This window comes from Procambarus clarkii, chromosome 75 (assembly GCF_040958095.1).
Source record: "Procambarus clarkii isolate CNS0578487 chromosome 75, FALCON_Pclarkii_2.0, whole genome shotgun sequence".
NCBI lineage: Eukaryota > Metazoa > Arthropoda > Malacostraca > Decapoda > Cambaridae > Procambarus > Procambarus clarkii.
In genome coordinates, this window is record NC_091224.1 from 14,106,572 (window position 1) to 14,126,535 (window position 19,964).

General features: G+C 39.3%; 1 protein-coding gene across 3 annotated transcripts in view; it reads right to left on the reverse strand.

Annotated features, from left to right (window-relative positions):
* The window catches only part of LOC123771645 (progestin and adipoQ receptor family member 3), a 44,889-nt gene that overhangs the window by 12,192 nt on the left and 12,733 nt on the right, over positions 1 to 19,964 (reverse strand). For all 3 annotated transcript variants that reach the window (XM_069313229.1, XM_069313227.1, XM_069313228.1), the window contains exons 2-6: positions 16,405 to 16,549; positions 13,668 to 13,830; positions 13,175 to 13,327; positions 5,165 to 5,244; positions 2,256 to 2,379 (exon numbers count right to left, since the gene is read on the reverse strand). In XM_069313229.1, coding sequence (XP_069169330.1) covers positions 2,256 to 2,379; positions 5,165 to 5,244; positions 13,175 to 13,327; positions 13,668 to 13,830; positions 16,405 to 16,535 — 651 coding nt within the window. In that variant the 5' untranslated portion in view covers positions 16,536 to 16,549. The remainder of the gene's footprint in view (positions 1 to 2,255; positions 2,380 to 5,164; positions 5,245 to 13,174; positions 13,328 to 13,667; positions 13,831 to 16,404; positions 16,550 to 19,964) is intronic.

Genomic DNA, 19,964 nt, shown 5'->3' on the forward strand with positions numbered 1-19,964 from the left:
AAACCAAGCCGTCTTCGCTTTGGAATTACAGTAACTGATTCAGCTCAAAGAGTACAGGTATATGAAATAATGTAATTGCAACTGATAATGAAGCTGAATACAATTTTGAATTTCAAATATTTAAGCAAATTGTGTCTAACAATCTCTCTTCAGTCTTTCCAAATGTACATTATATATTTCTTTGTGAATGTAGCCATGTGTGATGGTATCCAACAACAGTGGGGAGAAATCACTTTCTACTCTAAAACAAATCAAGAACTACCCCAAGGTCAAGCATGAAAGACAACGAGTTGAACTAACTTTTCTTTGATGCACATGAAGTCAGAGCATTTGCACAAGCTTGACTATCAGGAAATTATTCATGACTTAGCAAGTTAAAATTGTTACAAATTTTATTTTAGAATTTTGTTTCTCTTGTGATTACTGTACTTCTCCTTCTCTTCGGCAAAAAATACAATGATTTTTAGAGCATGCATTTTATTTTTAAACCTAATTTTAGTGGGCCACAAGACCCCTGGGCCTTAGGTTTCACCCTACGCAGCCTATAAAGTTATCTGCCAGTGTTCTCCAGCCACGATCAAGGCTCAATAATTACTGTGCCCTCTCATCCATGGTAAGGATCTTCTTCTTACCCTTGCCTGATATATCCATACCACTATTGCTGCACAATATGGCTTTAGTTAATGTACAAATAATAACATATCAGAAGAAATGCCAGGGAAAATCTTATGTGATAAGACATCAAACTTGTACTCACACAGAAGGAAAAATACAGTCGGCCAATCCACCCTCACATAGGTCAACCTGTCCTCTTAAAAATAACATTGCTTTTGGCCGTTTACCAGTATGACCGAAAGTGGACGTAATTTGAAAATGAAAAAAATTGAAAATAAATTTGGGATTTTTTTTTCAACAACAGTAGGTTAAGGGTCCTCTGATAGGTTAGGTGGGCAGGAAATTCTCAAAGTTTCAAAACGTTATGAAAAACGTTAATAGAAAGTTTCCTTTCCTAACCTGTCCGAGTAAGCCAGACGACTCAAACAGAAAACGGGACAGTATGTCCCTTTTGTGAATCAATTTCATTTCAAATTACGTCCAAATCTGGCCATAGAGCACATACGAGCCAAAAGTGACGTTATTTTTAAGAGGACGGGTTGAAATAGCACAGGAAAGCATTACAAACACACGTTTGTTTAATTTACTGTACAAGTTTACAAGTTTAATAAAATATTTAAAAAATCTAAATGCATTCTTGCATTTTGAATAATATTTACAAATAAATAAGCATGATTAGCAAAAACAGGAAAAACATTAGGTGGAAATTGCCTTGTGATGAACTGATCCAATTTATTTTTTGTAAAAATACAAATATTTGAGGGAAAATCTAGTGGGCGGATTTGATCCAATGTTTAGAGATATCAGTTATAAAGTAGTCCAAATTTTTTAGGGGAGCATAGTACAGTATATAGAAGAATTATGTAATTAAATGAGCTCGAGCCACCTTAAGACTTCATATATTTGTTTCCTATTTTTAGTACACCGACAACTGTTTCATCGATGTAATAACTACATGATAATACAGAGTTCTTTACCAAATGTTGCAAGTGTACTGTACTTCCTTAAATGTTTTAATCATTTTAAATTGATCAAAAGAGTGGAAGAATATTCTTTATGAGATTGCCCTCTCAAGAAAGTTAAGTTCTTTGAAGTAAACAAAATTTAGGCAGGTTTACCTTTTACCTAGCAATTACTTTGCCATGATTTCGGGGCTCAACGTCCCTGCGACCTGGTCCTCGACCAGGCCTTCTAACCTGGTGGAGATATCCCAAATACAGTATAAACATAAATATTGATATAGTATTCTAATAATATTTTTTGAGGTACTGGTTTTGCATAGGGTATCTCTCGTATATTGCAACAACTTTCAAGGGTCGATGACTTGCAAAAGCACTTTATATATTTCCTACAGAATTCCACGGAATGACATTAATATCTGGATGAAAGAGGTGAAAAAATGAAGCAGTGAAGTGCAAGTAAAAATTACACACTGAAATGGAACAATGTAAGATTTATAAAATATATCATGTGTATGATATCTCCAGTACCCTCAGTACCTTAGTTCCTTTAGGAACTCCACGTGGATGGGGTGGGCTTGACAAAACCATTTCCAGGATTCTCTATCTAAATACCTCTTTCCTAGTCTGTTATAATCTGCTTACTTCATGGGACCTAAACAATAGCACTCTTAGCCATACCTGTACAATGCCAGACTCGACACCCCCATGGAGGTGTGCCCAGTGGATGGTTGGCAGAAGACCAGACACAGCCCAGCCGCTGAAGAGAGCTACCCGAGCCCATTCCCACTCATGGCCCATCAATCTAGAAAAATTATACAAGTATTACAAGTATGAAATACATAAAGTGGGGCACATTTAATTACTTTTATCGTAAAGTAATGCCTTAGTTTTTTAGAAACTTGACACAATTTACATCTTCTTGTCTCTAAAGCTTCCTTAGTCGTTACAAACCATTCATCCTTGCTTCTCTTAACACTTTGTCTGGCCCAGCTCGCAAGCCCCAGACCACCCAAAGGTCGGCGTGGCATTTCCCGTGAGCGCACACCCGCATTAAAATGAATATACTCTTCTCAGCATACAAGGACAAAAAGCCCAGCGTGCTATCCACAGCAAACCAGAAAATCCGCCGAGCGTTACCCGTGAGCAAGCACCCATCCACACACCCACAATACCTGCACTGAAATGTGTATACTCTTTTCAGTTTTATTACCTCAATTTTCGTGTTATGTCCTTCATTTTGGTATCAATTTGTTTGCAATAGACTGCTCTAAAGGGATATATGCATATAAGGGCAAATGGAAGAACAACATTACCAATACCATAAGAATAAAGTACATTGTCATAAATACATAAATAAAGTACATAAATTATTACTTTATGGAACTGGAGCAATGAGAGTTTCTTTGTATTAGTTATGCAATACTTGTACATATAACACAAAAGCATTATGGATAGTTATTTGAAGAAAGTAGAATGCGATTTTCTTCGTCCACTTGTGACATTTCCGTGTGAAATTATAATACGTATTTTGACCATTTGATAGAAGTGATGAACACCTTTCATGTGGTTATTGTAGTCACATAATGCCTTTGGTTTGTTCACATTGACTTGTTGCAATGAAGATGTTCCGTCAGGTTTGTATACTCGTTTCCTTCGTTCCACTTCTTGTGTATCTGCATTGTGGCAAGTTGTGTTGAGTGAAACAACTTGCTTATCTTTCCACAGGATTATAAGTATTGTCCTTCCACCTGAATACTTTTATTTACTGGCAGTTTACTCTTTGCTGGTAGCTGAAGATCTTTTGGTTCACCACGCTGCAATCTGAGAGTACCATAGGTGTATACACCTAGTTCAAGCAGCATCTCACTAAGTTGAACTGAGATACAGTAGTTATCCACATATAAATGGTAACCTTTGTTCTTCAGTGGTTCAATCAAGTCCATAATCATTTGAATATTATCTTCCCAATTCCATACACCATACACCTTCCATACACCTCAAAATCATAGATGTATCCAGTATGCAATTCAGCTAGCATGTACAGCTTTACTCCATACCTAAACCAATCAAGTTTATTTGGATTATAAACCTTGAAAGACATTGTCTCCATGACATTGTGCCTTCATGCAAACACAGATATTTCTGAGGAATGTATAGTTTTACATTTATGTGTTAGATATTCCATTATTGTTCTAACTTTTATAAGTCTGTCTTGATTGTCTTTGGGAATAAACATTAGAAGTATGAAGTACAAGTATGAAAATACCTTGCAATCGTTACATATCGTTTCGCTGTCAAATGTATTGAATGAAGGTACATGCCACAATTTAGCTGTTTGCCAGTACATAGTCATTTCTGGCATCTTCACAATACCCATCAACATTGTCAGTTCCAAATATCTGGCAAGTTCTTTTACACTCACTTCATCTCACTCATTGCTCATGTTGTTAGAAGCATTGGACATGCTTTGTGATGCATACAAGTTGGTTTCATATACCATACATTTCAGCCAATCTTGTGTAATATATAACTGTAAAAATCCCAGAGGACTGCTTGGTACTGGTAGTCAAGTCTGGTGTTCCTGTAAAACTATCTACAATTATTGCACTGTTGTCAGTAGACCAGGCTTCACCAGAACTGGTGCATGGGGTATGTGCGGTACAATTTCTAATAGCAGGACCTGCACATGTAGCGGTATAATCATCATCATCATCACTCCCCTCACTTTCAATTTCATTCCCACCTGCTGTTTCAGTTTTAATCCCCTCACTGTTTACATCACTATCACTTTTGGCACTTTCAAGATCAAGATCAGAAAATTCGTCAACAAGCTTGGAACTTTGTTGGCGAATTTCACATTTCTGTACTTTTGGCAAACACTACTGTACTTAGCTTTTCCTCAGACGTGTTTCTTTCCCTGCTTTCGTCATGGACTGGCTCTCTTCTTGATTACATTTACTCAAAGATGGATAGTAGTGTGTTTATAAAGGCACTAACAAATATAGCTGAGGAAAATAACCAAAATGGGCACACGTTTCTGCACGAGGGGGGGCCGTACCGGTCACAAGCATGAACACAATAACAATAGGCCTACTGTGTGGGTGGCATGATGCCACATGGGCCATCACAGAAAATGGAAAGATGTTGGTGTACTTTTTAAAACAAGTCCCATAATGATCAGAAAAAAAGAAAGATTTTAATGAGTATTTTAATTTGGGACACAGCGTGCGTCGTTGCCCAGACTGAGTATATTCATATACGAACACATCATGAGTTATCAGCCAGGCAAAGTGTTTAGTTCATCATATTTTTTCATTTCATTAACATATACCAGTAATTAAAATTACCTCGTGTCAATGCTAAATATTCTTCAATAGTTGAGTACATTTCCCTATAAGCTTACTTTAGCTGTTTACTGAATGCAAAAAAATTAAAAAAAATGACAGCAAAGAAAGCAACCTTTAATGCATGCAATATTACTAGCAGACCTAATTGTAATACAAACATATGAACTCCTAATTTACAAGTGAGAAATAATTAATTTGAAGCCTATACAGTAATCCTAAGTATAATTTAAAATTTCTTACTTGGGCATTAAGAGGAACATCATAGCTCCTGCAAACAGCACACACACCAAACTCATGTATGCATAACGAAGAGTAAGGTACTGGAAAACAAAAATTTAAACATTAAAAGGATCTTCTGAATTATCCAATTTGGTAACTAATGGTAAAGCTATGCATGTACTGGAAGTTTTTTATTTATTTATATATATACAAGAGTTCTTACATTTTTGTAAAGTCAATAGGATGCATAGCGTTTCAGGCAGGTCCTTAATCTTAATTTTTCCTGTAATACAACCTGCCAAATTGTTTAACAACCAAGTACCCATTCACTGCTGGGTGAACAGAGACAGTTAAGGATTGGTGCCTAATCAATCCTCCCCAGCCAGGATACAAACTCAGGCCAAATCACTCGTGAAGCGTGGGGGGGCGAGTGTCTTACAATTGTGTCACGGGGACTGTTATCAAAAGAAGGCACCCAAGCCAAGAAGGCTATATAGCACCATGTATTGGAAACTTTTTGTCTCATTATTGTCTCAAGATCATTAGCACTTTTGTAATACCTTATCTAATAAGGTATCCAAGTCTTGCTTTGCATTCATGTGGTTGCCTCATTATTACAGCAATTATTATAATGTTATACAGCTACATTATTGGAACTGAAGGAGTTGGTTCCTCAATATTTCAAGGAAGCTCAATATTTATCCTTATTTTTTTAGCTTTTTTGTCTATTTTACTTTATAAATCTTATATACTGGTTATTATTTCTTTTAATCTTGGACAAGGCACCTACTTTTAGTATAATTTGTTCTGTTAGGAACAGGAAGCATGTGTATAGACAGTATATACACCCAGGAGCACCCGAGAGACTCTTGGGTACCACCTGGGTGCATCTATTCATATGATTTTCCCAGACGTCTAGACTGTGACATCACATTTGTCAACATCACAAAGCCAGCAGCTAAACGAGCTTGACAAGATGTCAGCAGTCTCGCTGTTCATGTTATTTCTGCACTATGGGATATATACCCTCTATTACACTGGATTACCATAACGTATGTGTAATCAAGAAAGATTGGAGTGAAGAAGCTTTTACCCGACGTCTAAAGGGTAATTATGTGACAATATAAGTGGTACCTTTGTTCACAAATTTAATGCGTTCCCAGAGATGGTTCGTCAACTGAAAATTCGTAAACCGAAACAAATTTTCTCATACAAAATAATGTAAATTGAATTAATCGGTTTCACACTCCCAAAAATATTGACTTCATAATACATTTTATATATAATACTACTCATATCTTATACTACAGTTCAGTATATCTTACCTTTATTGAGGACTCTTGTTGGGGTATGGAAGACAGTGAGAGGGATAGGGGGGGGGGGGGGGGAAAGAGGAGAGATGTTAGTATTTGGAAGGGGAGTCCCCTTCCATTATAACATCAGGTAGTGATGCCATTTCTGAGGTACTCTCTCCTATGTTATGTTTTGCAGGCATACCACTAGGATCTGGTTGTGGCTCACTGCTTGCTTGTCTTACTATGAATCTGTCTATAGACATTTGTTTTTCCCCATGCCTCACAACACTATGAATACCAATTCTTTTTCTAAATTTCTCAAACCATTCCTTGTTCGCCTTAAATGTTTTCATATCTGCATCACTCGTTCCAGGGGTTTTCTTTATAAGATCTTCATGATCAAGATCTTTATAAGTTCTTCAATAGCCTTGCTTTTTCACAAATGATGGCCTCTGAAACACTTTCAGAGACCCATGGCATGATATATAATAAGACCTCTTATGTTCAGAAACCAAAAAAACCAACATTGAATGTAATGAAATGCCATTTTCTGGGCGAGTTCCGGAGGCTTCCCGGAGCTATCCAGGCTGATATGCTAATGTCAGACTTTGGCATCAGAACTATGGAGTTCTGTGGGCCTACCGGGAACCACGAGCTAGAACCTGGCCCTCCTCACAGAGGCACGAGGAGCAATGGCCTATAGAAACCATGTGGTTGGAAGCATGCTATGTCTGCCATCGACCGGGTTAGGCACCCAGAAAGGTAGGCACCCAGAAAGGTAGGCGTCCCAAAACAAACCCCTAATTCTGGTGAAAATTGCTACAAAAACCAAACAAGTGGATAGAACTCCCCAAACAGAAATGAGCAAACTAGTATGACGTCACACATTGCCGCGCCACTGTCTGCGCAGCTCCCCCCCTCCCCGGAAGGGGAAAGGAGGAGCCCCAGGCCCCCCGCGCAGGCCATCCACACCCCAGTTCCGAGGCTGATGCTATAGACAATGGTCGTGTGCTCTGGCTCCGGTGGTTGTTTCAGTACTGTCTCTTGTGTGTGGTGACTGTCTTCTAGGTTTTCTTTTTAGGGGCGTCTGACAGCACTTCGGATTCGTAGTCCTGAGGTTCCGGGTTCGATCCCCGGTGGAGACAATTGGTCAAAATGTTTCTTTCACCCTAATGCCCCTATTACCTAGCAGTAAATAGGTACCTGGGAGTTAGACAGCTGCTACGGGCTGCTTCCCGGAGTGTGTGTAACAAAAAGGAGGCCTGGTCGAGGACCGGGCCGTGGGGACGCTAAGCCCCAAAATCATCAAGATAACCTCAAGATAGGTGGTGCGTGAGCCAGGAGTGATTCTTCGGTACTCATGCTATATGCGTCTAGGGCTTCCTTCCCTAGGTGCCCAGTAAGTACTGTACTGCCCTTGGGGCCACCTTCTACAAGTTCCTTGGGTTCTGCCTCTGCTAGCCTGTTTACTGCTCGGTTTTCAGCTGCCCTTTGTGGTCTAGGGTGTTCCGTCTTCCTTGTTCACCTTAGGGTAGGGGGGGCAGTTTGCACTGGTAGGGGCACAGGGTACTGCGCAGCTTGTTTTCACCGATCATAGCAGCCGGCTCTGTTCCGCCTGGGTACGCTGTCCTCTTGCGAGGTTTTCTTTTCTTTTTGTTTGGAACCATTTTTTCTGGGTGCCTAACCCGGTCGATGGCAGACATAGAATGCTTCCAACCACACAGGGGTTTCTATAGGCCATTGCTCCTCGTGCTTATGTGAGGGGGGGCCAGGTTCTGGCTCATGGTCCCCGGTAGGCCCACAGAACTCCATACACGTGACTGATGCTAAAGTCTGACATTAGCAGACTTTCAAGGTAAGGTAAGGTAGCATATCAGCCTGGATAGCTTCGGGGAGCCGACAGGGCTCGTCCCAGAATAGTACAAAAACAATGAAATTTACAAAGAAGTCAAGCGTTGTCATCACTAGGAGGGAGACACTGGTAAACTGAAGTGCGCCATGCACTCGGTCGGCCCATACGTGTATCAACAAACTCGCCAAGTGAGGCAAAGCTCGTAAACCGAGTTGAATTTTACGATGAAATTGGGCTTGTAAACCAAAAAATTCATAAAGAGGGGCATTCATCAACCGAGGTTTCACTGTATGTATGTATGTATGTATGTATTGTTACGGTGCCCTCTCCTATTTCTTTCGTTTGCCGGCTTAAAGAGTCATATCAGCTCTCCCTACTGATTCTCTGAGGTTCAGGGAGTCTAATGATATATGGGGCGACCAGACCGGCTGCCAGTTAAGGGAAGGAAGTTATATTATAAGTTGTAAATAAAGGAAAATTGGCGCCCTGTTATAAAATGAAACAGTATCCCCTACGGCAGATATGACCTTTTGGAAGGGACATTAGCCGATCGCGGATTGGCCGACGTAGGTCGCGGGCGACAAATCAGGGCCCGCCATGACGTCACCGAGTGCCCCGGGCGGCGCCAACGTCAGAGTTGTTCTGACCTTGGAAGCGACAGGACGCGCCTCGGTCTGCTCTCAAGGATTGGAGGCTCTGCAAGCCTTATTCAGTGGATTGAACTAGCCGTCGCAGCCCACCATAGTTATTGGAGACCCTGCGCTTCTGGGAAGCAAAAGAGGAACCAAGTTCATTGAGCAGAGAAGTGCCAAACTTGGAAAATAGTCGGCGACGACGCTGGGCGGCGCCGCTGGCTGGACGTTGAGGTCTGGAAGGTGGGCGGGCAGGCCTAGCTGTGACTGGGGTCACATCCTCTGAGAATCTTGGAAGGACGACACCGTGCCTAGGACAAGGAGCAACGCCTTGTGGGAGAGGCGAGTGTGGGAAAATAGTGATTAGCTCAGCGCCCATCGATGAACCAGGATTGGGGCAGCTGAATCTCAGGGATTGGAACGGCGACGACGCGAAGGCTTCACGACACCTGAGGACCTGTGGAACATCCTGGATCGTCAAGGATCGACCCAAGGAAGCGTGGGAACCTCACACCATCGAGGGACAGGCGTCGTGAGCCAGGAATGTAAGGTAGATCATTTTCCCTCCCATTACCCCTTGTATGAGTAGGCTAGTTAGGCCACAATATTTACTTGTGTATGTGGCAGCAAGACTTGATTACTTTAATAGTAGAATAGGCTGAAAGGCAGCTTGAGTCCAGGACTGTCAGAGAGGACAGTGTGTATGGATGGCAGGACAGTGAAGAAGAGGCGCCGACGTGGTGAAGAGGCCCTCCTGTGAGAGTGTGAGACTCCTGTCTTTCTGCCCAGTTGAAGGAGGGTTGGAGGTCGTGGAAGAAGAGGCTGACGATCTCCAGACTCATTATCCATATTTCCATATTCATGTATTACTTGTGATTGTGTGTGTGTGTTCATGTAATTTGCATCAGTAAATCCACACATTTTATCACTGTGTTAAAGTGATAAAATCACTTTAACACAGTGGCACACTCAATCACTGTGTTTGAGTGTGCCTCCATTTATGATATTTCTCTATGAGCATACCTTTCTGGCCACAAACAATATATAATACACCCACTGAACTGCATTGCTGGGGTGCAGATATAATAACCCAGCTGGCGACCTTGCTAAGAAGAAGATAGAGAAGACAGGCGGGAAAGGAGTTCCTGCAACCTTTTTTTTGTCTGGCAGGCAAGGCTCAGGGAGGTTATGGTTATAAGGTAAGCCTGAGTCTTCCTTCACTCCCCCACGGGTCTAGGCCGGAACTGTTAACAGCAGTTTCCCCGTGTTTGACTGAAGGGCTTCCAGGGTGAATCAGTGGCACCCCTTTTGGTGGAAGCAAAGACCTGCGGAGGTGGGCATTGTTGGTCCTCTCTTGTGTGACCAAGGAGACTCCGGTCAATCCAGGGAGTCGGAGGGGCTGAGTATTTGGGCCTTTTGAGCCCCTAGCAGTTAAGTGTTAGCAGAGCCCCGGACTACCCACCCCCACGTGACAGTATGTATTTAGATATGTGTGTAAATCACAAAAATTAACAGGTGATGAAAAATGTGACAGTGTTAGACCACGGAGGAAGAATTGAAACAGGAATTTCCTTAAGTACTTTCGTATTTTAATAATACATTTTCAGAAGGGATTTATATACTGTATGTATGTACATATGTGTGTATATATACAGTGATATCTCAGTTTACGAATGCCCCTGTTTACGAACTTTTTGGGTTACGAGCCCGATTTGTTCAGAAAATTTGAATCGGGATACGAACTTTACCTCAGGATACAAATCTGTTGATACGCGTATGGCCGACCTAGCGCATGGTGGCACGGCGATCACGCCTCAGTTTATCAGTGTCTCGCGCCCAGTGACTACCCTACCTGAATTCTTTGCAAGGATTTACAGTTTCTTTTCGGATTTTTGGCTATTTGACCATAAAAGTAGTTATTATATATCTTGCCATGGGTCCCAAGAAATCCAGTGGTAAGGTTCAAGGCAAGAAAACACACGTGAGAATGACCATAGAGGAAAAACAAGATCATTCGTAAACATGAAAATGGTACATGTGTTGTTGAACTAGCTAGGCAGTATAACAAATCTTCAGGGAAGGAGGAGGAGGAAGTAGAGGATGTCCCTTCCTCATTAAGAAAATGTGTGCAATATGGGAAGAACTGCAAAGTTTTGCTGAAAAGAATCACCCAGATAAAGCTTTAGCAGGCCGTTGCATTAATCTTATTAATGACAATGTGATGTCTCACATCAGACAAGTGTTACAAAGAAGGGAAAAACAATCTCCAAGAAAAACAATGAGAAAATCATGCAGTGAGCCAGAAGCAGGCCCTAGTGCTATACAGGCAAAACATGCCAGAGTGTGTACCCCAGAGAAGTCATCACTGCATGATGTTATAATGGAAGGCGCAGTTGTCACTCTGAATGCCACCCTTGCCAACCTATGCCATCTCCAATTTATATATAGATGATACATAGATGAATCATTTTCTGGGTTCAGTGCTGATGCGTCTGATACAAGTAGCATAGATGAACAGTGTTAGCAGCTTCCATGATGGTGTTTTCCATAGATATTTACAAGAACAGCCGAATCTTTTCATGAATGCCTGAATCTCTTCCAGATTGATTGATACTCTTCGATGTTGGCTGAATCTCTTCCAGTGTGGGACTTTACAAAGCAATCTTTTCAAGACTACCTTACAAATTGATCTTTTCCTATAATCTTTTCAAGCCTACCTTATGCTTTACAAGCTTGGCTACATACCACCTACAAGTACTATACTAAAGCCTAGTGCGTACGTGAGTGCGTTATTTGCAAGCACACAACAAAGAAACAGAAAGCGAAAATATATCTGTACCTGGTGCAATGAGAGCGAAGTCGCGCTGTTTACCATGGACTACTTCATTAATTATTACTCGCTTCTGAAGTACCGAGTGTGTAATACAGTGTGTTACTGTGTAAATAGTGTGTGAAACTGTACATATTGTAATTTTAGTGAATTTTTAACAAGTAATATTGCAACAATAAACATTTATTGTGGACACATTACTGACACATGTATCACAGTTCCATGGAACATTATGAACGTTCTACTGTATACATATTGTAAAGGCCACAAATATGCATCATATACGATTAAAAAAAAAAACAATAAACCGCATTGGAAATACATATTACAAATAATTGAAAATATATTTGTGGCAACTCGCGGTGCTTGAATGGCCTGCGTGATCGTGTCTGGGAGCTTCACGCATGGGTGACCAGCCCCTGATGACGTCACAGTGCACCTTGTCCATGTCCCCACAGCCAAAGTAGGTGGAATTTGGTATTTATTTTTACATAGACATGTTCTGTGAAGGGAATTTATCATTTTACAAATTAAAAAGAATTTTTTTGGAACAGTTTATTTCATGCTCACAGGAAGAATGTTACAATAAACTCGGCGCATCACAGTGGTTAGAGAGAGGAATGGCTCATGGAATAGATCAAATAACTGAAAATTTGTTAAGTATGAAGGATGAGGCAATATTGTTCGATGTATGTCACATTTATTTATTTATTTATTCTATTTATTTATATACAAGAAGGTACATTGGGTTGTGAACGTACACAACATTAGTGTGATTACAGTCTTGCAAAGCCACTAAAGTGGCCTTTTTGCATTTCATAACTTTAACAGGAAAGAAACCTTATATACAATATCTACTGTTGTTTGTTGTTCACTGTGGCTTGGCACACAGTAACTCCCAGTATGTTCTTCACTGCAAATCTTGAAAAATGGGTTTGGAGTGTATGTTATCAAACTTGTTCAGTACCTTGAACATGGTGCTTTATCTCTGTGAAACCTGTTGTCATGCTTTGAGGAATTTACAGTTCTTTATTCAACTTTAACTGATATTCAAACTACTGTACAGTAGCACAGAGTTTGAGTTTTCTCTAAATTATATAAGCACTTTCTGTGTGTGTGTGTGTGTGTGTGTGTGTGTGTGTGTGTGTGTGTGTGTTGCTATGCTTGGATAGAGTAATCAAAGTATGATTACACAAAGGATTCTAGAAGTTGAATGGTGGAATCATGCATTTATATTGTGACTTATACAATGTGCATAATTAGTGGTTTTATTAAATACTGTATACAAATACTGTACCTACTAAGTAACCATTATAACTGATCCATTATAACTGTATGTATAATAATAACATTATTATTATTATTATTATTAATATAACTATGCCATTGCATGTACCTCCCAAACAATCAGTAAAGGCTTACCTGTGGGCACCAGAATCCATAGTAAATGCCACTAAGAAAAATGGCAAGAAAAGAGGTCGATATTCCAAATATATCATACGAGAGCCATTTTTTGAACGAGTGCTCAGACTGACAATTCAAGGTGTGGTATAGAGAGGAGAGCAGCATACATGTCTGAAAAAGCATTCATAGTTAGTTATTTAAATCTATCTTAATATCTTAATTTTTATTTAACTGGATATACACCGTTGCAAATACTGCAATGCTGTTGTCATACTGGTATGCTGAAATTTATTGTAATGATAGTATTTACATGAATTTGCCATACTGTGCACAACTTCCTTGTTTACCACATTCCCATTGAAGCTGCTGATGAGACTATGATATGGGTAACTAACATTGCTCGCCCTTCTGTACTAGTGTTAACCTGCGTAACAGTTGACATTTTTTATTTGATCTCAGGACATACAACACGTAGCTACAGTAAACCTTTGCATCACCATTGCTAACTTACCATGAAAGAAAGAAGGACAAATGCTGCAACAATAGCATCATACTCGGTGCCTTTGTATTTGTAGAAAACTACCGTCACATCATACACGAATAGACCAAGGAAGACGGCAAATCCCAGTACATGGGACCAGACATTTAGAGTTTCGTTGTTCCACGAGAGGATACTGAAAATTGATGTTTGTTTAAACCTATGTATAACTGCTAACTGTGATTGGTAAACAAATACTATACATTTTTTATCGAGGTAAAAAGTATATATAGACGAATGTATGTATTCGAGTAAAATGTATATGTTGAAGAAACATCTAGCAAATTATATTTTAGGATTAACAAACATAAGTACAGGACATGCACCTCATCAAAAGTATAACATTTGCTTCACTCACAGAAACCAGAACCAGCATGTCACAAACTCTAAAGTACTGTATCATCAAAGAAGAAAACTTTGGACAGAACACACAGAATCTGTTGTCAGAAATACCGACACCATTTACTAACTTTCAATACAATAAGCAGATAACTTTGCTGATGATTTTGTACAAACAAATTAACACTAAAGTATTTTATTTAATCAAAGAAAATTAGAATTGTGGAATTTTCCCCGAGAAAATGAAGATACTGTATAATTGTCACGTCACCAGAATATACACATTAAATATTAGTCAATCATTTAAAACACCAGCCTAGGGGTTAAAATTGATAAAAATGTGTTCTCTATGACTGTATCTAATAAATACATGAATAAAACTAAGGTTTCCCTCCTACTGACAATAAAAGGGCAGAATTTTAGCCAGTTTCTCGATGCGTCATCTGATCGGGAATGGAGGAGAGACGCCATTATTAACATCACCCAAGTCTTGTCTGCGAGCACACTCGCAAGCTCCACGAATATTTCCCTCTAGTTCAAGTGTTGTGGTACTTCAAATCTCCCATCATCAGCATGATATCACTAGCCCGTAAGGAAGTGTTCTATACCCGTTTAACAAATATTAATTTACTTTTATGATCATATTAGTAAAGTGTCAATTGGTTAGGATGCTGGGCAAGCCACCCAGAATGGATAAGCTCCAATTAGTTAAATAGAATAATTATTTTCCCTGATATAGCCATCATATATTAGTTTCGATTTATTACTGTGTGCCCTTTTGACAGGTGAAATTGAAGGGGATGAAGAAATTAGCAGCACTATCTGGTACAACATGTGACGCATAATGATGCAATAGCCTGACCCACGAGGAGAACCAGCTTGCGTGATCTTTCGTGTCCATGTCTGGTTGACCAGGCCGAATTCAACATAACAGCCAAGCTGTACAGTATATTAATTCACTAACCATTGTAGAGTAACTTTTAATAGCAAATTTCTACAATTGATTAATTTCAATTTGGTAGACTGTAATTAAACCCCCGAACGTCTGTCTGTAGAAAGCTACTTGTGGGAACTTTAATATCACAGTCCGCTATCAAAATAAATTAATTAATAAATAAATTAATTATAATTAATTATATTAAATTACAATTAATAGATTACAATTAATACTTGTAATCAAAACAAATAAGTAAATCCCTCGAGTCAGTTTTCCCTACATCTGTAGCCATCAAACACACCACGTCACATCAATTTCAAACATCAAGTGATATTTCACCGATACACTGAAATGGATCAATGAAATATCATCAATGCACCGCTGCTTACTACATGGTTACTAGAAAAATATAAATTGCAAAATGTTCAATCCGTCACATGCCTGAGATTTAACATACACCTCACCATTGTTTCTCTTTATAAGCAGCTATCTCTGTATCTTTTGGGTCAAATGATGTCCTTAACAAGCGAAAAGTCATCATAATTCAAATTACACAGTGTTAATGAACGGAAAACTGATTGCATTACGAATACAAATCTAAAAATTAACTTTCAATCTATAATTTTTATTTAGCTTACATCCCTCTTTTGTTATACAGTATATATACTGTAAAAAGTATTTAAAACTGAACAATGTAAAACATATCGAATTATAGCAAAATTTCATATACAGTACTGTACTCCTCCTGTACTTGTTATCTTTAATCACAGACACTCAGAAATCTCATGAAAATCAGCATATAATAATCTGATATATTGATTTTAACTGTAACCTTATGTTTGGTAGTGTGCCATGATCTGATGTATAATTGTTAGCTGTAACCTTACGCAGGCGATGAGTCACAACAGCGTGGCTAAAGTACACTGTATGCTGACCAGACCACACACTAGAAGGTGAAGGAACGACGACGTTTCGGTCCATCTTGGACCATAACGTTGTCGTCCTTTCACCTTCTAGTCTGCAACCTTACACTTGGTAGTGTACAACTATGGACAAAAGTGTACAGCTACAGTCAAAAGTGTATCTCTATAGACAAACATTACAAAAGATTACATGAAAGTAAAAGAGGCGTCATTAAAGATGAATGTGCACCGATGAATGTGAACAGTTGTAAGAGAAAAATGCCATAGTTATTTCTGAAAGCATGAACCATAATCATCAATTATTTCAGAAAGTAACAAAGTCAGTACTGATTTAAGAAAACAGGAAGGTCATTATTGATTTCATAATCTAATAGAGTACAGTATACTGAATCTTAAAAATTGATTGAAGTTAGATAACAAGATAAGATTACAAGATGTAAACACTAAAACAAGGCTCATCTTTGACATTAAATTTACAATTAATATACAAAATAATTTATTAACAAGATACCTGTGGAAGCACTGAGCTGTTGACAGGTTTGAGCGGTAACCCTTTTTAATGAAAGGATTAAATCGCAAGAAGGCTGGCGCCCGGTGGTATGGCAGTGTAGCCAGGGGTTGCTTCCTTTTTCTCTGGCACATTGTTGCTATGTTATCTGAAGGGGAGAGGGTAAAAAAGCTACAGGATATCATACCAATCAATGCACATGTTCTCAGTGACAAAGGGGTCAAAGTACAGGTGTGTGTATGTGTGTGTGTAATATCGGTTATTCTTTTTTTCACCATCTCGTACCATGATAGTGTTAATCACAAACAAACCTCCCTGTACCTGGTGAACTGTAACATTTCAATAGTTTTCGATGTCAAGAATAAAATAAAATTATGAAGTACCTATGCTTACTAGTTTTCAAAATGATTCAAGTTTAGTACCAGACAATTATCTTTAAAATGATTCTAAAAATCTACCACCAGAAGGATACATGACCCAATAACAATAGATATATTTGCAATACCATAAAAGTTTTCCAAATATCACATAGGCACTATAAATTTGAGAAAAATGAAGAGAGAGAAAGATTCACTGAAAATTATGATATTCCTTCATCATTATCATAAAAGTATAAATGGGCCATAACCTACATCATCAATGTTTGCCACTGGATTCATGCAAGCCAAGAACTAGAAAAATTAGATTAGTTGAGTCGGTATCAGGAGGGGCAAGATGTTAGGTGCCACAAATATATAATATATATATATTATATATTATATATATATATATATATTATATATATATATATATATTATATATATATATATATATTATATATATATATATTATATATATATATATATTATATATATATATTATATATATATATATATATTATATATATATATTATATATATATATTATATATATATATTATATATATATATATTATATATATTATATATATTATATATATATATATATATATATATATATATATATATATATATATATATATATATATATATATATATATATATATATTATTAAATATGACCGAAAAAGTAAGATTAATAATTCTAACACGAATTTTCTCAATCTTTCGTACATTACGCTTCACTGTTGGAGGTAAATCAAAAATCACTTCTCCAAAATTCATTTTTATTTCTAGTCTGACGCGACACGGGCGCGTTTCGTAAAACTTATTACATTTTCAAAGACTTCACAAATACACAACTGATTAGAACTTGCGTTTCCCTGACTTTATATCTACATTTGAGTGAGGTGGGAAGGGTGATGTGGCATTACATTTGAGTGAGGTGGGAAGGGTGATGTGGCATTAACACAAGACAGAACACTAGGGGATATTAATAGGGTATTAAAAGTATCAACACAAGACAGAACAGAAACAATGGGTATTGAATAGAAGTGTTTGTAGAAAGCCTATTGGTCCATATTTCTTGATGCTTCTATATTGGAGCAGAGTCTTGAGGTGGGTAGAATATAGTTGTGCAATAATTGGCTGTTGATTGCTGGTGTTGACTTCTTGATGTGTAGTGCCTCGCAAACGTCAAGCCGCCTGCTATCGCTGTATCTATCGATGATTTCTGTGTTGTTTACTAGGATTTCTCTGGCGATGGTTTGGTTATGGGAAGAGATTATATGTTCCTTAATGGAGCCCTGTTGTTTATGCATCGTTAAACGCCTAGAAAGAGATGTTGTTGTCTTGCCTATATACTGGGTTTTTTGGAGCTTACAGTCCCCAAGTGGGCATTTGAAGGCATAGACGACGTTAGTCTCTTTTAAAGCGTTCTGTTTTGTGTCTGGAGAGTTTCTCATGAGTAGGCTGGCCGTTTTTCTGGTTTTATAGTAAATCGTCAGTTGTATCCTCTGATTTTTGTCTGTAGGGATGACGTTTCTATTAACAATATCTTTCAGGACCCTTTCCTCTGTTTTATGAGCTGTGGAAAAGAAGTTCCTGTAAAATAGTCTAATAGGGGGTATAGGTGTTGTGTTAGTTGTCTCTTCAGAGGTTGCATGGCGTTTCACTTTCCTTCTTATGATGTCTTCGACGAAACCATTGGAGAAGCCGTTGTTGACTAGGACCTGCCTTACCCTACAGAGTTCTTCGTCGACTTGCTTCCATTCTGAGCTGTGGCTTAGAGCACGGTCGACATATGCGTTAACAACACTCCTCTTGTACCTGTCTGGGCAGTCGCTGTTGGCATTTAGGCACATTCCTATGTTCGTTTCCTTAGTGTAGACTGCAGTGTGGAAACCGCTCTTTTCCATGACTGTTACATCTAGAAAGGGCAGCTTCCCATCCTTTTCCATCTCGTAAGTGAAACGCAGCACGGAACTCTGCTCAAATGCCTCCTTCAGCTCCTGCAGATGTCTGACAGCAGGTACCTGTGTAAAAATGTCGTCAACATACCTGCAGTATATGGCCGGTTTCAAGTTCATGTCGACTAAGACTTTTTGCTCGATGGTACCCATGTAGAAGTTTGCAAACAGGACACCTAGGGGAGAACCCATGGCGACCCCATCTACTTGCTTATACATGTGCCCATCCGGGCTCAAGAAGGGTGCCTCTTTAGTACAAGCTTGGAGTAGTTTCCTTAGAATATTCTCGGGTATGTCAAGAGGAGTACAGGCTGGATCACGATACACTCTGTCGGCTATCATCCCGATTGTCTCGTCCACAGGTACGTTGGTAAACAGCGATTCTACGTCCAATGAGGCTCTTATCCCTGTGGCCCGTGTGCCCCGCAGTAAGTCAACAAATTCCTTTGGAGACTTCAGGCTGAAGGCACAAGGAACATAAGGAGTCAGCAGGCCGTTGAGTCGCTTCGCCAGTCTGTACGTGGGTGTGGGTATCTGGCTAATGATTGGCCGAAGTGGGTTTCCAGGCTTGTGTGTCTTGACATTTCCATACGCATATCCAGGTTTATATTCCCCAATGATCTTTGGCAGGTGGAGTCCAGATTTCTTGGCGTTCACAGTTTCGATCAGTTTGTTGACCTTTGTTGACACTACAGCCGAATTGAAAGCAAAGGTCAACAAACTGATCGAAACTGTGAACGCCAAGAAATCTGGACTCCACCTGCCAAAGATCATTGGGGAATATAAACCTGGATATGCGTATGGAAATGTCAAGACACACAAGCCTGGAAACCCACTTCGGCCAATCATTAGCCAGATACCCACACCCACGTACAGACTGGCGAAGCGACTCAACGGCCTGCTGACTCCTTATGTTCCTTGCGCCTTCAGCCTGAAGTCTCCAAAGGAATTTGTTGACTTACTGCGGGGCACACGGGCCACAGGGATAAGAGCCTCATTGGACGTAGAATCGCTGTTTACCAACGTACCTGTGGACGAGACAATCGGGATGATAGCCGACAGAGTGTATCGTGATCCAGCCTGTACTCCTCTTGACATACCCGAGAATATTCAAAGGAAATTACTCCAAGCTTGTACTAAAGAGGCACCCTTCTTGAGCCCAGATGGGCACATGTATAAGCAAGTAGATGGGGTCGCCATGGGTTCTCCCCTAGGTGTCCTGTTTGCAAACTTCTACA